This window comes from Gossypium arboreum, chromosome 10 (assembly GCF_025698485.1).
Source record: "Gossypium arboreum isolate Shixiya-1 chromosome 10, ASM2569848v2, whole genome shotgun sequence".
In the NCBI taxonomy this organism is placed as follows: domain Eukaryota; kingdom Viridiplantae; phylum Streptophyta; class Magnoliopsida; order Malvales; family Malvaceae; genus Gossypium; species Gossypium arboreum.
Window position 1 is genome coordinate 102,593,984 of NC_069079.1, and position 14,271 is coordinate 102,608,254.

Consider the following 14,271-nt stretch of genomic DNA (forward strand, 5'->3'; position numbering starts at 1 on the left):
ATCCTGCCACGTCACACTTGTGGACATGAGTACCTTACCTATAAATACCCTTACAACGATGAAAAAAAAGATTGACCTTTTGAAACCCTCAAGTTACTTTGAGCAAACCTCTCATCTTTCACCTTAGTTAATCTATTCTCTTGTTTCTTTTTTACTCTTCTCCTTTCTAGGTGAACCGACCGTCACTGATTCACCACTATATCCTCCTTTATTGGGCCTTGTATCAACATACTATGTTCTCCTTTAAAGAAAGAATATTGTCTTTGTAATCTTCAATCATGGTGTTCATGTAAAAATGTTCATGAAATGAATTGCAATTTAGAATTTTAAATCTTATTGAAAACTATTAAAAGAAAATTATTATGAAAATTTAATTCAACTAATTCTATTCAACTTTTAAAATTCAATCCAAATTAAATTGAATTTTAATAAATCGATTTTGAAAAAACTTTAACATGGCAACTCAAATCGGTGAATTGAAGGGTTGGAACTTTGCCAACTCCGAGAACGACGACGCTGAGGCCTGAGGTAGGCAGCCAGCGGGTTAAGTAGGCGGGAAATCGTGGTTTCTCTAATTGGCGGGAAATTCCTCAATTGACACTCAATCCACTTCAAAGCATTAAATCTCCCCATCTCCAAATCCAACGGCCACAAATTTACCAACTTTATTTCACTCTCAATTTTATTTTGCACCCCATAACTTCCCTTACAAATAAATATTCGGCCTTTTATACAGTCACTCTTTTTTTTTCTTTCACTGAACGAAAAATAGAAGACAAAGAGAAAGAAGAAACCCTCGATCTGTCAAAGTGATGGCGAAATCGTCGAAGCCGGCGTCGTCTGATGAAGTCCTATCCAACGGCTCCAATTCTTCTGAAGATGAGCGAATCAACGACCGGATGGAGGAAGACGACGACGACGAAGAGCTCGAAGCCGTTGCATGCTCCGACGCCGCTTCCGACGAAGACGATGAACCCGTCCCTGAAGAAATCGCCGATGAGGTCTTTTACTATTTGCCCCCTCTTATCAACTTCTTTATCTTGCTTTCAAAATTTTTTCCTTTTGGTTGTTGTTTATAGTTAGGGTTTGCTAATGATTGAAAAACTTTACTTTTAAACTTTTAGTTTGTACACTCTAGAATGAATTATGCTCCTAGGGAAGCTTAATTTCAACTTTAATGTTCCTATCTAAATGATTTTTTTTTTTGTAGGACGAGTCTAACGGTGATGATCCAGAAGTTAGTAAGCGTGAAAAGGAAAGGTTAAAAGAAATGCAGAAGCTAAAGAAGCAGAAGGTTCAGGAAATATTGGACGCTCAGAATGCTGCCATTGATGCCGATATGGTGTGTATTCTATAGAAAAGTTCACATTCAGTTATTTTAAGTATAATTGATGGTTCTGTAATGCTTGATTTGTGGCAGAATAATAGGGGGAAGGGGCGTTTGAAGTATCTTTTGCAGCAAACCGAGTTGTTTGCTCATTTTGCTAAAGGTGACCAATCTTCATCACAAAAGAAGGTGAAAGGAAGGTACAGAATATATACTGCAAAATATGTTGAAATCCGCGATTTATCCTTTTTTGTGTTGTTTTTATGATATTGCTGGTTGTAAACAATGCATTTTTTTTTTTATCATTTGGCTTTGATGATTTTCATTGTTTTTTTTTTTTTGGAACTACTTTATATTAAAGTTGTTTTGACTTAGACATTCTCTAGTAATGGTTTCCACCAATTGTTTAATGTAGGGGCCGTCATGCTTCAAAAGTAACTGAAGAGGAAGAAGATGAAGAGTGTTTGAAGGAGGAAGAAGATGGTTTGTCTGGAAATACTAGATTGGTGGCTCAGCCTTCTTGTAAGTTCTTTCTCTCTTGCTCACCTAGACCTATCAGTTGGAGAAATCAGTTCAACTTTTTTCATTTCTCCATCTCTGTATCTCTAGGTATTCAGGGAAAGATGAGGGACTACCAACTTGCTGGTTTAAATTGGCTTATACGACTGTATGAGAATGGTATCAACGGAATTCTAGCAGATGAAATGGTATGTGGTGTAGCTGTGACTTTATAGATTGTTTACTTTTTAAGTTCATTATCAAGTCTCGATTCTACGGTCAGAACAAGCAGCAATGTCACTGGCTGATGTTTGTTCACTAAATGTTTGAATGCAGGGATTGGGAAAAACTTTGCAAACCATTTCCTTAATGGGCTATCTGCATGAATACCGTGGGATTACTGGCCCTCATATGGTTGTTGCTCCAAAATCAACTCTTGGTAACTGGATGAATGAAATTCGTCGGTTTTGCCCAGTCTTGCGAGCTGTAAAGTTTCTTGGGAATCCTGAGGAACGAGTAAGTTGCTTGATGCATGCTTTACCGTTTACTCTATACATGATTCTTGATGCCTTTTAATTTCTACAGAGATACATCCGTGAGGAGTTACTGGTTGCTGGGAAGTTTGATGTCTGTGTCACAAGTTTTGAAATGGCCATCAAGGAGAAGTCTGCCTTGCGTCGTTTTAGTTGGCGCTATATAATTATTGATGAAGCCCATCGAATCAAGAATGAGAATTCACTCCTTTCAAAAACAATGAGACTCTACAATACTAATTACCGTCTTCTTATTACGGGTACTCCACTTCAGGTATGCATCCAAATGTTCTTTGATATGGAAGTACTTACTGAGTTTTATATGTCTACTTCCAGTCTTGGCGTCTGCTTACTTCACCATAAATGCCTATGCTATTTAATGTTCTTGACTTGCATTTCAGTTGAAAAGTTGGTCTAGCATGTATCCCTTTTTCTTGGTTGGGTCCTTTTTAGGTTCCACCTGAAATGATTTTGCTAATATTTTTTTTTATCTGTTTTGTACTTCATTTGTTATTCATATTAGCCTGATCAATAGTGACTGTTTTTTCTTGTCTTGTTGATTTCTTGTACTTGAATCATTTTAACACTTCATTGGTCAGTACATGTAATAATCTTGGTATCTTTTGATTTCTTTTTTGCAGAATAATCTCCATGAGCTTTGGTCTCTTCTTAACTTTTTATTGCCGGAGATTTTTAGTTCAGCTGAAACCTTTGATGAGTGGTTCCAGATTTCTGGTGAAAATGATCAGCAGGAAGTCGTTCAACAACTTCACAAGGCATGTTAAAATGAAAAATTGCCTTTCTTTGTGCCAGGCCTGTGGGTTTGAACGAATAAGTCATACCTTTTTTTTGTCTCTGCATCCTTAGGTTCTTCGTCCATTTCTCCTTCGTAGATTGAAATCAGATGTTGAAAAAGGTTTGCCTCCCAAGAAGGAAACTATCCTGAAAGTAGGAATGTCCCAGATGCAGAAACAGTACTATAGGGCTTTGTTGCAAAAAGATCTTGAAGTTGTTAATGCTGGTGGAGAGCGTAAGCGTCTTCTGAACATTGCAATGCAGCTGCGCAAATGCTGTAATCACCCATATCTTTTCCAAGGTGCTGAACCTGGACCTCCATATACTACAGGGGACCATCTTATAACCAATGCCGGTAAGTTTACTTCCCAGGTGATATAGGCTTTTATTGGTATTGAATGAGAACTGACCTTCCCGGTTTATTTCCAGGCAAAATGGTTCTCTTGGACAAGTTACTTCCAAAGCTGAAGGAACGTGATTCTCGAGTTCTGATATTTTCACAGGTAATTTTGAGGGTTGTCTAAAATTATCTATATGTTTATTGATGCCTCTGCACTGAATGTGAATGTGTCATCACCTCTGTATGTATTCCATACATTATTCTTCTAATTTTAGTTTGTTTACAGCATTTACATCTTTATATGTGGGAATTTATTGAATTCAGATGACAAGGCTGCTGGATATTCTTGAAGATTATTTGATGTTTCGCGGGTACCTGTATTGCCGGATTGATGGTAATACAGGTGGAGAAGATCGTGATGCGTCCATTGAATCCTTTAATAAGCCTGGAAGTGAGAAATTTGTTTTCTTGTTATCAACTAGAGCTGGAGGCCTTGGTATTAACCTTGCTACAGCAGATGTTGTCATTCTTTACGATAGTGACTGGTAAGGATCTACCTATTTTTTATTACTTTGTTTACTCGTTGGATCTATGATAATAGGGGGATCTTGCAGGAACCCACAAGTTGATTTGCAAGCACAAGATCGTGCTCATAGGATTGGTCAAAAGAAAGAAGTTCAAGTGTTCCGCTTTTGCACAGAGGTCTAAATTTGAAAATTGTCTTTGTATGCTAGTTTGGAAGTTTAGCATATGCTAAGGATAGACTCATTTGTTTGGTTATTATGAAACAGTATACTATTGAGGAAAAGGTGATTGAGAGGGCTTATAAAAAGCTTGCCCTAGATGCTCTGGTTATCCAACAAGGACGATTAGCAGAGCAGAAGAGTAAGAAGTTTTTATGCAGTGCAATTGTTTTGCATGATGCAATAATTCTGTAGGAGTGTATTGTAACATTTCAATGTCTTCGTTTCTTTCAGCTGTTAACAAGGATGAGTTGCTTCAAATGGTGAGGTTTGGTGCTGAAATGGTCTTCAGTTCCAAGGATAGCACAATCACTGATGAAGACATTGACAGAATCATTGCCAAAGGAGAAGCAGCAACTGCTGAACTTGATGCCAAAATGAAGAAATTTACTGAGGATGCAATTAAATTTAAGATGGATGATAGTATGGCTATCTAACTCTTGTTTTGTTTGTTTAGGAGTTCACTCTCCTATATAAACAATCATATTTTTAGAGTGCTGACATTTTTCTGTTTATGTAGCTGCTGAATTGTATGATTTTGATGATGATAAGGTATTTCCCCCTTGTTTCTTTCCCCCATCCTTTCTGTTTGGTCTTTGCTAAGTCTACTGTTTTAACAATGCCTGTTATTAATTGTCTATGGTTTTGTTTTCTTCTTGATAAAGGATGAGAACAAGTTTGACTTCAAGAAAATTGTAAGTGAAAACTGGATTGAACCACCTAAAAGAGAGCGGAAGCGGAAGTAAGTTGGTTTCTTTAGCATTCTACTTTATTTTTGCTTTGTTTATCTTTTATCTGATTTGTATTTCTCCCATCCTTCAATCAGTTACTCAGAATCTGAGTACTTCAAACAAACCATGCGCCAGTCAGCTCCAGCAAAACCAAAGGAGCCTCGTATTCCTCGCATGCCTCAACTGTATGCCCCTTCTCAAACTAATTTTTGTTAAATATTTTGTATTGTTAGATATTGTAGCTAGTAAAATTTTGCCATTTTCCAGGCATGATTTCCAATTTTTTAACACTCAGAGGCTAAGTGAGTTGTATGAGAAAGAAGTACGCTATCTCATGGTATGCATGATATCCTGTTTTTATTTTCTCCATTGACTCGTTGATATTGGTTGTGAGTTATTTCTTGACTGGTTTTTTCAATTAAAATCAGCAAACACATCAGAAGAATCAGGTAAAGGACACAATTGATGTGGATGAACCTGAAGGTATTTTCCTTTTGCCATATAATCAGTTGCTTTATGGTTCACCATCTTCTTTATGCCCATTTGACTAAGTTTGATTAATTTAGAAGGGGGAGATCCATTAACCGCTGAAGAGTTGGAAGAAAAGGAGAGACTACTAGAAGAGGTGAGTGGAATGTGGCGTGTTATGCTTTTTAAACTGGCTGGTTTTACTCAAACTTAATTCTTTTGGTGCATTAGGGATTTTCTTCATGGAGTAGAAGAGATTTCAATACTTTCATTAGAGCTTGTGAGAAGTATGGACGGAATGATATAAAAAGTATTGCTTCAGAAATGGAAGGGAAAACGGATCAAGAAGTTGAAAGATATGCTAAAGTTTTTAAGGAACGCTTCAAGGAGTTAAATGGTAAATGATCTCTAACAACATATGCTACATTGATTGTTAAAGTGTTGATTGGTTCAACAAGTTCCAGTAGCTGGTTCTGGATGAGGTTTTTTATGATACATTAATTGCTGGATTTTTTTTTTTTACCAGATTACGATAGGATAATTAAGAACATTGAACGAGGAGAGGCTAGAATTTCCAGAAAAGATGAGATCATGAAGGCAATTGGCAAAAAATTGGATCGGTACAAGAATCCCTGGCTGGAAATGAAGATCCAGTATGGTCAGAACAAAGGGAAGCTGTACAATGAAGAATGTGATCGATTCATGGTGTGTGTCTATATCATTTTTATCATACAGGATTTTTAGATCCTCCTTATCTTTACTTTTCTGATATGATACCTCTTTGTATTGTATGTAAACAGGTATGCATGGTTCACAAGCTTGGTTATGGGAACTGGGAGGAGTTGAAGGCAGCATTTCGTACATCCCCCTTGTTTCGATTTGATTGGTTTGTGAAGTCGCGAACGACTCAAGAGCTGGCTCGGAGATGTGATACCCTCATCCGATTGGTTGAGAAGGAAAACCAAGAATGTGACGAGAGGGAGCGACAAGCCCGCAAGGAAAAGAAACTTGCCAAGGTTCTCATCTTTTATAGCTACCAAAAATACATGCTTGAGTCGCATGCTTGTTATGTGCCATCAATCCATGCTTATAACCCATTTAGAACTATATACATTTCTTTGGTTTACTATGTTTGTACGAGTTTGGTCTTCTGGTTATCATGATCCTCATCTGACATGATATTTTCAGAACATAACACCATCGAAGCGCGGAGGGAGGCAGCCAACTGAGAGTCCTACTCAACAAAAGAAACGCAAGCAGCTATCAATGGATGATTATGCGAATTCGGTTGGTTTTATACTGAAATCTGAGATTTTTATTGATGAAATTTATTTCCTTCACTGTTGTTACAAAAGTGGTATTTGTCTCGTATATCTGTTTTGCAGGGTAAAAAGAGGAAGTGAGCGAGTAATGTGAACTACAAATTTTGGGTCTAAAATCTCTGATATTTATTTGGGTTTAAAAGCAGAAATATCAGAACGAGGAATTGGGCTGTAGTTTGCATTTGGTATTTCATGGAACTCTTGAGGTTGGGTGGGAATTAACCACCATTAATGGAAATTAGTTTAGGTTATAAAAGGTGTATAAATGAGTATAGTAAGGTTAATCACAAGGGATTTTTAAGAACAATCTATCTATTCTTATCCATCTGGATTTGGAACCATATGTATTATGCTGACCATTATTATTGAAATTATATTGGAGCCGGATACGATTATGACATTTTTTTTTAAGTTATATATATATCTGTATCATTTAAATGATGGGCGTAATGGTTCTACTGTTTGTTTGTTATGAATCAAAAGGATTTTAAATGTGGTCTTATCAATAGGTTGGTTCAATACCATGGTTTTATTTATTTAATGTTCAATAAGAGGTATGGTTTAACTGGTTATTGAGGTTTGGGATTTTTTAAAAAAATATTTCCGGTTAAAGTTATTTTATACAAAAAAGAAATGATATCATGAAATCTCTTTGTATGAGCTATAAGCTGACTCAAAATCCGTACACAAGTAAACTATACCCACCCAGTTCAAAAGATGCAAACACCAATGCACTCCCAGTCAACATCAATCAATACAATCAGAATGGTGACCAAAAATTACAAATCTTCCCAGCAACTCCAGTAACATGAATCTCAACAACAAAAATAGAAAAAGCCTAAATGCATAGATTAACATGGAAATGTACCTGTGAATGCCCCCAAATAAATCAACAGCTCCACTACGCGTTCTTTCAACATGATGTGTACATGAATTAACTCTTATTTCCTGGGTAGAAATGGAGAGAACGACTGTCAAGGATTCAAGCTTTTCTTTTTGCCACTGCTGACCCTTTAAAATGATTCAAACATGTTTTCTTTTTTGCTTGAACTAAGCAAAATGACATGTATTTAGTTTTTTTTTTTTGGCAGGTTTCAGTCGTTTCTTCCATCAGAGTCACCCATTGCATTTGCCCGTTTTTTCTCCCTCCAATTCTCACCCCACACTTTAGCCTCTGCAACAGCTCGTTCCCTATCAAGATCGCGATTACGTGATGTTTCCCTTGCTCTAGCAGAATTCATAGGGCTATCTGTATGAGATTCTTGCTGTTCTGATTCATCCAAACTACCCCATTTCCTCCCTGATCCCTCTCCAGGTTCGTTCCTACTTAACTCTGCACCACTGCTCATTTCCCGTACATGGTTCTTCTTCCTGTAATCAGGCGAATTTCTATGGGTGGACGGGGAACCTACCCGTCCACGTGCATCTGGGCTGTCCAGACCGTCTGCCATACTCCTTCGATCATCCTTGACTCTTGGAGTTGACGGACCAACTCTGTTGCTTTGATTGTTAGGTGCATTAGGGTCATAGGTTTGCGATGCTAAATATGTAAGTGCTGTCACAACATCGCCTATTAGAGGCCTTGTTGCTGCTTGCTCCTGCAAACACATTGCTGCAACTGCAAGAGCTTGGTACAATCCTCGTATGGGATAACGACCTTGTAGTAGTGGGTCAGCCATTTTTGGAAACTTCCTACGATCTCTGAAAAGTGGTCGTGCCTACAAACCACCATTTCAAAAAGAAAAGAAGTATTAGAATACACGTTTTAAGTTAAAGCAGTAATAAATAGAAGATGATAATAATTCTGCATAAGCACAAATTTGGAAGAAATCTCTTACACCGGAATCTTGTCAGGGTCAGAGAGAAAAGATCCTTACCCATGCAACAAGATTCTGCTCTCCCGGAGCACGTGTATTATCAATGGCCTTGCGCCCGGTTATAAGCTCAAGAAAGACTACCCCGAAACTGTAAACATCAGATTTTAGCGTGAGCTGCCCAGTCATTGCATATTCTGGAGCACAATAACCATAAGTGCCCATCACACGTGTTGACACATGTGTTTTGTCACCAACAGGACCGAGTTTTGCAAGCCCAAAATCTGATAATTTAGGGTGAAAGCCCTCATCAAGAAGGATGTTGGATGATTTTAAGTCCCTATATATAACAGGAGGATTAGCTTTATCATGCAAGTATTCCAATCCCTTTGCTGCACCGGCTGCAATCCTCATTCTCGTATTCCAGTCCAGAGGTTCCTTGTCGGATGGAAGATCTGAAAACAATTTAAACAAGGTAATCACTGTGGTCTGCCAAAAGTGTCGTTCTATAATTCTATCCTGATAGGATATTAATGAAATGAGCGTGGAATAAACCGATGGAGAGAATACAGCAAATGTTTACTGCTATCTTAAATACAAGAGTATCCCCAGAACAAAATCCAAAAGTTAATGCTCATGCTGTATGTCGAATACAAAACACAATCCAACTGAGTAGTTACAGGGATGAGATGATTTTACAATGATAAAAATTAAACCTGGTCTTCATTTCTTTAGGTCCGATAAAACTCCTGCAGAAGCTACTTGGCTAACTTTACTTCATTTTCTCTGCATTACAACTAACTACAAACTTTGTTGGGAACAATGTAAGTCAAGAGATTTTACTTTTGAAAACTTAAACCCGGTTTGGAACTATTGGAATCATATCAAATATAAGGCATCCGAATCTCTGGCCGAGGAATCTATGCACAGATGTAGATTTTGTCAGTAACAAGTAAAAAGTGCACATAAGGAGACACTCCGTAAATATTAAGTCAAAACTACCATCCAACTTCATAACCTTTATTGGCCATATGGCACTTGCAACGATATTGATCAACATAATTGACCATCTCTAGCATGAGGAATCTGATAATTCCATTTTACCAAAATATTAAAGCCCAAACGGAGGGGGAGGGTGCAATTATTTTTATTTAAAGCATGCCATCGATTGATATTTATGTTTAGCAATTCTAACAACAGTTTAGGACACTATGAAGAAAAATTTAGCCACAGCCTAATGACCAGGCAGTGCTTTAAAATATACTAAAAATCTTTTGGAGAGCTCAAAGTGGCATTAAGGAAGAAACCGGGCATGGAAACAATAGAATGTCTGGTTACATATTGTCTAGTAGCACAGATGAAGGCACAAGCAATCAACAACCACTAATTCAGTGCAAGAAAAGCCATTCATTCTCCCGACAATTCTACAAATATTTCTTTCTAGTAGGCATTAACTTATTGGTTAAAAGACATCTATAGAAGGAAGTATTCTTAGTCTAAAGTTTATACAATGCTGCTTCATCACTAATAACTTGGTAAATTAAGGCTACAAACCTTCTATTGCAATTAACTCGATCGAAAAATTGTAGAACCTGAAGACAGGCAAAAGCAAAAAGCCATGCATGTTCATTGACATGAAATTACTTCATAATTAATCCTGAGGATGCAATTCAGATTTCAAGTTGCTGCAAGTACCATGAACACTAAAATACCAGCACCCTTACCATGTAAATGATCCTCCAAAGACCCTAAAGGCATAAACTCGTAGACAAGGAGGCGTTGGTCCCCATCGGCGCAATAACCAATCAAATTCACGAGGTTTGGGTGGTGTAAGAGGCTAAGCATGAGAACTTCAACAAGAAATTCTCTATTTCCTTGAAGGCCATTTCTATCAAGCTGTTTGACAGCAACTACCTGCAAACATAAAACAAGTATTATTATAGCATATGATTTGCATCCTAGACGCCTGTAATTCAACATAAACAGTAAAAGTGCAATAATGTGCTTTATAACTTAAGAACATGTTTAAAGCACAGTGTCGTTGACATCTATTAGAAGTATCTCTTACAGACCTGTCCAGTACTCTCCAAGCGGCCCTTATAAACACGTCCAAACCCCCCTTCTCCTAATAGACATTCTGGCCTAAAGTTCTTCGTGGCAGCAGCAAGCTCTCGGAAGGTAAATGTTTGTGCTGCAATATTTGCTGTTGGTCCATCTTTAGGTACTGCAGGTTCCTTCTTAGGATCAGAAACACTCCGAGATTTTGATTTGTCTGTTCAAAGAAGTGAATCAGATACATCGGAGAAAATGAAAGGATGACAGTAAACAATAGAACTATTACAATTAAAAGGGAAAAAGAAAAGTTAAAAAGCTGCATTCCAGTAATTGTGGCATAAAGTGAACATAAGAGCTCAATGCAAGTTTAAACTTTCAACCGCAAGAAAACTAAGTCACCTTGAAATAAAGATTGAACCTTTTATAACATTAGAATTGTGTAATATACTTCTTCAATAGAATACCAAGTCCGAGATGAATGTAAACAGTTGTGAATTCATGACTTAGAAACTGCATTTTACATTCTAAAAGGAATATAGGAGACAGTTAAAATGAATTTACTAGCATTTAGTCTATGTTAGCTTAATGATTGTGGATGAACAAGAATTTTAAAGAAAATGAGAAAATCTGCATTCCTAAACCTAAAACCAGACTTACGAACTATGTAGCCTGGATTCTTCATTCTTCTTTGAGTACCCTTTTGCAACACATGGATATGAATATATGACCTCCAAATATATGAAAAAAATTTGTAAATTCTAACCATACTTGTGCAAGATACATACCTATATTGGGCAGTCACGAAGCCCTTCATCTAAGTAGAATTCAAACTATTTTACCAACAAAAGAATAACTAACTATTAATTCATATAAACACTCAAAGATATATTGATAAACCATCTAAATCGATCAAACACCCTAAAACAACCATTGATGTATCAGATCAAACCACCAACATATTCTAACAGCTAAATGTCATCGAAAACTTGAAAACAAACTCATAAAAAACAGAGATTTCAACATTCTCCAGCTGCTGCATAAAACAGAGTGAAATTTGGGTAAGAAAAAGAAAAACATTTTACCAGAATTAACTCTGTTAACATGATGAGGCTGTCCAACTGAGCTGTCTTTAGTTGAATCCTTTTTGCTCAGTTCTTTCACACTGCCCCCACCATTACTGCCTGCCTTGTTCGATGATCCAAAACAAGGAAAACACCCACCCATAATCAAAACCCAGAATAAAAAAAAAAAAACCCAAGATTGAATATAATTCTTCAAAATTTACTCCACTTAACCAAATAAAAATTTCCCCTTAAAGTTACAATCTTTAAAAATCCTTATTTTCCCACTTCAAATCCTGTCTTTATGATCTCAAGTGCCCATTTAAGACAAAGATCGAGACCAAAGTGGCAGATCAACAAATGGAAGAAAGAAAAAGAATCATGGTGTGCAAGAAAATCAGGAAGGTAAAGAGAAAGAAAAGAAAAAATAATTTAATGGGAAGTATAAATTATGCAGTAATTAAGAGATTAGCGGCCATGACTCGTATTATTACTTTTACTTACTTGAGGTTTACCGTTGGTGAGTGTTTGAAAAGGGTAAAAGTAAAACTTATCTCATTCAAATAATCATGATTATTAGACTTAATTTAATAATAGTCATAGCGGTTGGAGGGTCCCACCGTAGAGGATGTGGTTTCCACAATTGTGATGGACATTCTCAACACCAGTTTAAAAAATCAAAAATCGGGGGTCCGCCTGTTTTATTTAAATTGAAAGAAAAAGGATGGGCTAAATCGCGAATCTAAGTATGATTACCTTGATTTTTGTGTTTTAACTTTTTTTGAATTTTGAGTCGTTGGATTTAGGTGGTGATGTCATCATCCTATTTATTTTACTTTTCAATGGATTCCGGTTTTACAATTTTTTTAATATAAAATCTTAATTTATATTTATATTAATAATATTATTGGTTGAATTGACGTGAAAAATTATAAATAAATTTTTTTTTTTAGCTTTGGTTCAATTTCTAAATATTTTAGTTTTAATTGTTTTATTTAAATATTTTATTATATAAATAATGTATATAATCAAGTTAGATTCAAATTAGCTGGTAGTACTAACTTAATTAATCAGATATAAAAGCCACACCACATTAGGTTAGTAATTTCATTTAAATAAAACTATATCCATTATTTCTCTCTTTCAACAAAGACGATGTGTAAGTTACCTAATTTCTCCTTTAATTTTTACTCTCTTATTATTATTATTATTATCTGAAACTACGACCTTTTGTTTTCCTTTTTATCCATTCTAATAAATAACCTTCCAAAATAACTATTTATCTAAAAAAACATAGTTTATTTTAACAAATTACGTTTAAAATATAACTACTAAAAATTCGTTTTTCTAAGAAATATCAAGATTTTAAATCTATGAAAATAACCAGCTTCAACATCACTTCAATTTTATCATTTTAATCAAATTCCACATTTATTTTTTATAATATAATTTTAAGAATTCATGTTTTGGTTAAAATAGTAAAGTTGAAGATTTAAATTCCATGTTTCTTTGATTCAAATCTTATTCTATGTAAAATTTTTTATTGATTTATAAAATATAATGTTTAAACATATTGTTAGCCCTCAGATTTGATAACATTTGAGATTTAATACATGTACTTAAAAGTTAAAATTAAGTCTTCATGTTTTTATAATTTTAAAATCCTAGTCCAATCATTAACATTGTTAGCATTTTTTTCAAAACTTTTTCAACTCGGCATATTAATTAGGTTGTCCTCATATGACGTGATATATGATCAACGAAAAATAAACATATTAGTTTGACAAATTCTTATAGAAGCTATCAACAATAATAATGATCGGACTAAAATTTTAAATTAAAAATAAAATGATAGAATTTTTAACTTTTAAAATTCATGACTAAATCTCAAATTCTATAGAAGTATAAGGATTAATAACACATTTTAACCAAAATATAAAAAGATAAAAATACACTCATAATAATACAATTCACTTTATGAAAAGATTGAATTTTTAACCATCTCGTAAATAAACTAAGACCCAATTGATGAACAAAATTGACCAATGAAAAACATTTTTTTTTGGTACAAGTAACCATTATTGTAATACATATTTATGTTTTTCCTACTCAAATTATATACTAGATTACTTTACATTCTCTAAGTTGATAAATAAATTGGAGAGCTATTTATTTTGGTGTCAAATTTTCAATATTGATAATATTGAGAGTATAAGCGGAGATGAGAAAATGAACTAGTTTCAAATTTTTATCGCTTGTTAACTTTTATAGACATGAGACTTACATAAGCAGTGGCTGAGTTAGGGTGCTTACACGGGCTCGGCTCGACTCCTCCATGGAGAAATCTTTATCTAATATTTTATAATTTATAAAATTTTAAATTAATAATAATAAAATAATTTAACTTATTAAAAATACTAAAAATTTAATTTAATTATTTAAAATTATAAAATATAAACTATTAAAATAATAAAATTATATTTTTATTATTATAAAATATACAATTTAATTTTAATCCTCTCAAAAAGAATTTCCTAAGTCCGTGCTGTACATAAGTAGACATAAGCCTTCAATTGATAATATT

General features: G+C 35.0%; 2 protein-coding genes across 5 annotated transcripts; one reads left to right on the top strand and one right to left on the bottom strand.

Annotated features, from left to right (window-relative positions):
• The first annotated feature begins 481 nt into the window (after window positions 1-481).
• LOC108450009 (ISWI chromatin-remodeling complex ATPase CHR11) lies at window positions 482-7,195 on the top strand. Of its 2 annotated transcripts, none has more exons than XM_017747427.2 (25): window positions 482-1,001; window positions 1,211-1,342; window positions 1,421-1,527; window positions 1,743-1,849; window positions 1,937-2,034; window positions 2,162-2,341; window positions 2,411-2,632; window positions 3,000-3,134; window positions 3,226-3,508; window positions 3,583-3,656; window positions 3,818-4,038; window positions 4,108-4,195; window positions 4,285-4,378; window positions 4,471-4,659; window positions 4,757-4,788; window positions 4,902-4,978; window positions 5,063-5,152; window positions 5,235-5,304; window positions 5,396-5,450; window positions 5,534-5,592; window positions 5,667-5,832; window positions 5,962-6,140; window positions 6,236-6,451; window positions 6,624-6,722; window positions 6,821-7,195. In XM_017747427.2, exons 1-25 carry the CDS (start codon window positions 813-815, stop codon window positions 6,836-6,838), a joined length of 3,180 nt encoding a protein of 1,059 aa, XP_017602916.1. In that variant the 5' UTR covers window positions 482-812; the 3' UTR covers window positions 6,839-7,195. The 2 variants fall into 2 exon arrangements, with proteins under 2 accessions (XP_017602916.1, XP_017602925.1); XM_017747436.2 differs by having other exon boundaries at window positions 648-1,001; window positions 5,537-5,592.
• Window positions 7,196-7,396: 201 nt separating this feature from the next.
• LOC108450020 (serine/threonine-protein kinase PBL27) lies at window positions 7,397-12,303 on the bottom strand. Of its 3 annotated transcripts, none has more exons than XM_053020212.1 (6): window positions 12,192-12,303; window positions 11,709-11,807; window positions 10,644-10,843; window positions 10,296-10,485; window positions 8,635-9,026; window positions 7,397-8,475 (listed from the first exon to the last, which is right to left on the bottom strand). In XM_053020212.1, the coding sequence occupies exons 4-6, from the start codon at window positions 10,414-10,416 to the stop codon at window positions 7,852-7,854; spliced, it is 1,137 nt and encodes a 378-aa protein (XP_052876172.1). In that variant the 5' UTR covers window positions 10,417-10,485; window positions 10,644-10,843; window positions 11,709-11,807; window positions 12,192-12,303; the 3' UTR covers window positions 7,397-7,851. The 3 variants fall into 3 exon arrangements, with proteins under 3 accessions (XP_052876172.1, XP_052876173.1, XP_017602937.1); XM_053020213.1 differs by having other exon boundaries at window positions 11,709-11,811; XM_017747448.2 differs by lacking the exon at window positions 12,192-12,303 and having other exon boundaries at window positions 11,709-12,176.
• Window positions 12,304-14,271: the final 1,968 nt, after the last annotated feature.

What these genes read in the sequence shown, in the direction of transcription:
- LOC108450009 (XM_017747427.2), top strand. Translation starts at nt 813, where the DNA reads ATGGCGAAATCGTCGAAGCCGGCGTCGTCTGATGAAGTCCTATCCAAC. An exon ending in ATTGGTGGCTCAGCCTTCTT is followed by an intron (nt 1,850 to 1,936) that starts GTAAGTTCTTTC and finishes CTGTATCTCTAG; the next exon opens with GTATTCAGGGAAAGATGAGG. An exon ending in ATTCCTCGCATGCCTCAACT is followed by an intron (nt 5,153 to 5,234) that starts GTATGCCCCTTC and finishes GCCATTTTCCAG; the next exon opens with GCATGATTTCCAATTTTTTA.
- LOC108450020 (XM_017747448.2), bottom strand. Translation starts at nt 11,850, where the DNA reads ATGGGTGGGTGTTTTCCTTGTTTTGGATCATCGAACAAGGCAGGCAGT. An exon ending in TTTGGAGGATCATTTACATG is followed by an intron (nt 9,027 to 10,295) that starts GTAAGGGTGCTG and finishes AATTGTTTTCAG; the next exon opens with ATCTTCCATCCGACAAGGAA. An exon ending in AGCAGAATCTTGTTGCATGG is followed by an intron (nt 8,476 to 8,634) that starts GTAAGGATCTTT and finishes GGTGGTTTGTAG; the next exon opens with GCACGACCACTTTTCAGAGA.